Source organism: Palaemon carinicauda, chromosome 1, assembly GCF_036898095.1.
Source record: "Palaemon carinicauda isolate YSFRI2023 chromosome 1, ASM3689809v2, whole genome shotgun sequence".
Taxonomy (NCBI): domain Eukaryota; kingdom Metazoa; phylum Arthropoda; class Malacostraca; order Decapoda; family Palaemonidae; genus Palaemon; species Palaemon carinicauda.
In genome coordinates, this window is record NC_090725.1 from 294,873,939 (window position 1) to 294,879,938 (window position 6,000).

The 6,000-nt window shown below is 35.3% G+C and overlaps 1 protein-coding gene across 2 annotated transcripts in view; it reads right to left on the reverse strand.

Moving 5' to 3' along the window:
* Positions 1 to 2,765: 2,765 nt before the first annotated feature.
* The window catches only part of LOC137657873 (actin-related protein 6-like), a 103,409-nt gene continuing 100,174 nt past the window's right edge, over positions 2,766 to 6,000 (reverse strand). The window contains exons 9-10 of one of the 2 annotated variants that reach the window (XM_068392487.1): positions 3,308 to 3,443; positions 2,768 to 3,147 (exon numbers count right to left, since the gene is read on the reverse strand). In XM_068392487.1, the coding sequence (XP_068248588.1) occupies positions 3,314 to 3,443 (130 nt within the window). In that variant the 3' untranslated portion in view covers positions 2,768 to 3,147; positions 3,308 to 3,313. Of the gene's footprint in view, positions 3,444 to 6,000 lie in introns of both variants that reach the window. The other variant, XM_068392479.1, reaches the window with a different exon arrangement.

Genomic DNA, 6,000 nt, shown 5'->3' on the forward strand with positions numbered 1-6,000 from the left:
TGAGTCCAATGGCAAGGGATCATCAAGCAGAATACTTTCTCTGTCTAATGAAAGGTGGAGAAAGTAAGCGAGACGAGTTATTCGCCCTTAGAGTCTTTCCCGCAATATAGACAATTTTCTTAATAGACCTTGACACCATTCTAGACCAGGGCAGCTCAACTCAGTATTTTTGGGTCGTAGGGCACAGCAGAACATATCCAAGAGTGTGTCTCTCCCCTGGGGAGGGGAGTACATGGGATCCCGGAGGCTATTAATATTCCTCGTACAAGCTAACACCTGCTTGAAGGAATAGTCAGGCTCTCCTTGCTTAATGACAGAAGCTTTAGGGCTTGCTGGCTGAGGCAACACACAGTGAGGGTTGTTAAGAGTCATCGCCCTGAGATTCATCCAACTCTAGACTTACGCCCATGGGAGCCTGGGTTGGGTCAGGGTCATCATTAAGTACCCCAGTAGGGGATCGAGACCTCAGAGAGAATTCTCGCATTGCTGGCAATAACGAGGATGGTACAGCATTCTGAATGCGCTTCCGAAACTTTGGGTCATCGATGATTTTCCATGCCTAGTTCTTCAGAAGAGTCTTCGCATCTTTCCATTTCCGAGGCTTAGCTGACTACAAAGGCTTCAATACTAGGATTATTTTACCTTTTTTTAGCACATATATATTATGACAATGGCTAAAACTAGAGATCAGCTAACAAAATCAAATGTCATGATTTAAGCCTAGCTTCCTATTGAACATAAATAAAGTATAAATTTATTCTTTGTGTAGTATTTAATTGCGACCTTTTAAGGAAACAAAGATTTTCTCTTGTGAGAGAGAAAAAGAGACATACAGTGAACCCTCGTTTATCGCGGTAGATAGGTTCCAGACGCGGCCGCGATAGGTGAAAATCCGCGAAGTAGTGACACCATATTTACCTATTAATCAACATGTATATTCAGACTTTTAAAACCTTCCCTTGTACGTAGTACTGTTAACAAACTACCCTTTAATGTACAGAACACTTAATGCATGTACTACAGTACCCTAAACTAAAACAGGCACAAATATTAAAGGCGATTTTATATCATGCGTTTCCTAAACACGCTAAAAAGCACGATAAAAAATGGCAACCAATGTTTTGTTTACGTTTATCTCTGATCATAATGAAGAAACAAACTGGAGGTAGAGCTTTGCTTATTACCCAGACATATTTCCCATACTTTTCCCTTAGAACTACATCACATCTTCCTACTTTAGATTATATATATATATATATATATATATATATATATATATATATATATATATATATATATATATATATATATATATGCATGTATTTATGTATATATGTATGTATGCATATATGTAGGTATGTATGTGTATACATATATATATATATATATATATATATATATATATATATATATATTTATATGTATACACATATACATACCTACATATATGCATACATACATATATACATAAATACATATATACATAAATACATGCATAATATATATATATATATATATATATATATATATATATATATATATATATATATATATATATATATATATATATATATATATATATATATATATATATATATATATATATATACTGTATATATATGGGTTATGGAAAAAATCCGCGAAGTGGTGAATCCGCGATGATCGAACCGCGAAGTAGCGAGGGTTCACTGTATTCATATGTCCAAGTAATAACTAATAATAATAGCAATAAATGAACAGAGTGAAAACTATGATGGCTTATACAGTAACGTACACCAACCTGTCATACAAATGAGTTCCATTCCTTTAGAAACATTTATTAAGCGAAAATTCGTTTGAAGCGCATTTTGCCAGTAACTTCCATTGTAAAAACTGAGACATTCCTATAAGCTCAACAAATTTCACTTATTTCCCATTACAAGTAATGAAATAGAATACCTGAAAAAATAAATAAATTAACATTAAGGTAATAACCAGACAATGACAGTTTAGAAAGTATATGTTCTTTCTATGAGTAGCATATGAAAGATTACAATACGACAGTGATATTTTCAATACAATAGTGTCTGCTGAAAAATAAAAGAAAACGATAATTTAGTATTAAGAAAACGTGGTTAGTCGCAGTATGAAAAGCGCAAACAAAACAAACATGATCTAATTTTAATCCACAAAATACAAACATATTTTACTCTACTGTACATCCTAATAATTAAACAATTGATAGCTATCTTACTGTCACAAATTACTGATCAAAAGGACTCAGAAGTTAACAAATAAAATAATTATAATACAAACACACAACAAATGAATGTTAAAAAAAAAAAAAATGAAAAGCAACCAAGGTCAGTTGGTGTGTGAGACCCACTAACAAGTAAAAAAATTAAACTTCGATATGCCATTTAGCTTGAAAGGAAATAATATAGTTCAAGCATTAATTGTTTCTTTTTGGGAGATAAAAAAGATCATTCATAAGTTTGCTTTAATCAGCTGATCTGGAAAGCATAGACTTATAAATGAACACAATGGAAAAGATTAATTATTCGCTATTTTTATTTCTCAATATGATGATAATGTATATATGCGTATATTACTTACATTATTATTTGATATAATTAAGTGAAACATCAGTTTTTAACAAATACAGCTGTTAATTTGTTTAAGATTACTGCACCTTATGTGGAACACTTAAACAAATGAACAGCTGTTGTTTTTTATTTTCATTGCTCACCACAATCAACGATAAAGTTATATTAATTTTATTTTTAAAGTAAGGGTTATTAAATGCAATAATGCATAGTAAATACAGTTATTTATTTCAGATAAATACAGTTAATTTAGTTAAAATATGAAAAATACTTGGTGATTTGGGGTCAACATTGGACACTTACCATGTATTCGTATGTGAAAAATTAGCTTAACGACAAGGTTGCTGGAATGGAAGCTGTTGTTAACCGAGCACTTGTATATATCCTTTGTCCTTGTATCATCATCAATAATATTTTAACTTCCCTTAATTCTTGAGGGATAGATATGATGTGAGTTTTCTCGACCCTCCTCTTCTCTGGTCATTATGCCTAAACTTCCATCAGGTCCATGTATTCATCTATCCTCTTGATTTCCTGGACATTTCTATCAGTCTTCACCCTGCTACTTTGTATTTATATTAAAAAATTTCTCAATTACAGTACAGTTACCTAAAGATGAAATATTTTACTATATTTTCTCCAAACCCATAGGTAGTTTTATCTAAAACATATTATAAAAATAACTTTATTAATGAACTAGTTAAAAATAGACACACAATTACCTAGATTTAGACACAGAATCTTTCTTGACAAACATTATACCCATCTTCCTCCCATTCTCTTTTAGTAACCAACATCTCTGGGAAGTGTGCAGATCTGCTAATGGCCGCACCTCCTCTCCACGCATATGTAGACGGACTGAAATAAAGGATGAAAAATAAGAAAATTCTTTGCATGTTACAGTCCATCAGTATCTCTGTTTTTATTAAACTAATCTTCCCTTTGTCTTTGTAAAACTTTGGCAAGATATGGTGAAGATGGTGGCATGTAAAGTTAAACACAGGGCACATAAAAGGAAATCAATCTAGCACAAAAATATATTCACCATGATTTTATAAGGTCATTTGCTGGAGATATTTTAAAGAAAAACATATGATTACTGTATAAATATATATAACTACAACACATCAAATAAAAATGAAATCTTTTGCAAAAGAATAGCTTTTGACACAATGCATAGAATATAATCACATAAGTAATATCTTCTCCAAGAATCTTGGCAAGGATATACCTGCCATCCTCGTCATGAGCCTTAGAAAGGTATCACTTTCTAAAATCCCCAAACCTTGAGTTATTCAACCAGAAAATCAAGGGGACCAATTACCTGTCATAAAATAGATGGAAAGTAGAGAGAGAAATGGAATTGTATGTAATGTCAATATTTTCCTATTCTAAGACTGGTTAGGCTCACTTTAGTAGTGTTCCTATAACCTGGCTTGGTAAAACACGAGGTTATATGAAATTGGGTCTAGGTGGACTGTCGCCTGTCTTACTGGGTATTTGTGTTTTGAGCCTATCTCTCTTCGTCTGTTGGACATTTTATGGAAGGATTGGGAGATTTCCTACCCCATCCAAAGGGAGTTTATAATGACTTTTCATTTAAAGCGTTTCTATTACAGATAAGTGAAATTATGCCTAGATACATGCGGGTAGGATGTGATTACCTGGCTAGCCTGAAATGGGGTCTTGACAGTTATCAGGTACACTGATTGATCTGCTGATGGAGGCAGGGGTTGGGATCCTGAAAAATGTTTGATTAGTTTAGAGCGGATCAATTCACAAAGAGCCAAGACTGTTCTCCTTCTTTCTACATGGGTGAAAGGATTTTCTAAGATGGCGGGGTCTGTTAGGTATTTGCTCAGCTAGGACCTCAGAGATCTCAATAGTCTTGACATCCCAATCTCAGCAGTTAAGGGTATTGGAAATGGGGTCCTAGAGAACCAGGTCCCTATCCATGTTGTTGACTTTGGATGTCAACAACAGAGGAGGAAGCTTACTGATGGATTCCTCAGGGAAGTATCCCTCCGAGGACATCTCGATGACCACTTCTTTGCCCAGATCAGATTAAGGTCAGGGTTCCACTATGTAGGTTACCAGTCTGTCTGAATTTCGCATGCTTGCATCCCTTGTGGACACCTCACTGATAGCTAGAATAGTAGAGGCATTGATAAGCTTCCTCTATGGTCAGCCCACTCATGATGCAATCCATCTAGGTGATCTGTCTTCTGACTCCTTCAAAATAGGGAATATGTTTTCAGCGTGAGCTGGAACGGTTTTTGAAATAGTTTAACGAGGTAGTTAAACAACAGGTGGTGAGCAAGGTTGAGGAGCCCCAATCAAAAGCTCTTCACTTACAACCTTTCACATTAAAATTGAGAGGGGTGGTTGAGGTGTAAGGTTAACTTTAAAAATTCAAGCTTGTATGGCTAGGAAAAATACAAATTACTTTAAAAATCTATTATTTGTTCTGATGCGTATATAAACCTTTCATACTTTAAGTACAGAGACTAATTAGTAGGTCAGAAGTGCCCCTAGAACTGAACTGGTTGGTTCTTTTTCTTCTCAGGAAATATTAATCCACCAGGTCCTGTACGGGTGACAGTAGTCTAGTTATTGCTGCATCACTGCTTCACTTCTTACCATCAACCAATAGTATCGCATTACTTTATCTGAGGCATGAGTCTATTGAAAGGATAAAAAATGGAGTAAGGCGTATTTACGATCTCCGGTGAAGCCGGAGGGAGAAGAAAGGTCCTGAATAATTATTGTGAATAATAACAAAATTGTAATAACAATGGCTATTGTGGATATGGCCGTGGCCTGAGACCGCAGTAAGGGCCGCCGGAGGGTCGTATGTAAACAATATGAAGCCCGTCCCATGTAGTAAACAAAATATAAATATAACAATAGAACGAAAGTCATTGAGAATCCCTCATGGCGGAGTAGAACTCAAGGCGGAGTGGAAAAACGTTCATAACTACTCCCGAGCCGTAACGGGGAGAGGACGAAACACGGACCTAAAAATAACGCTAACTATTGAAAAGTAACCAAAAATAAATAACTCGTAAGTTATCATACACCCGTAGGGGGAGAGGTGAGGGAGGGAGAACCCGTTGAACGCACAAAACGGAAAATGGGAAATCCGCTCACCCACCGGAGCTAAGAAAGAAAACGAGAGAAAGGGGTAACTCGTGACTGCGAACAGAAAACGGGAACCCCAAGCTCTCGCTCTCTTGGACACAATATCAGGACTAATAATCACACAACACTATAATAAACGTATAAAATAAAAATGTACATCAAGATAAGACTACGAACGAAGAATAGCATCTGCTAAAACCTAAAATAAATAGCAAAGTCGAGTGACGAACACCCCGGTGGGGCGGGTACTAAACAATAACAAAGCTAGAACGCT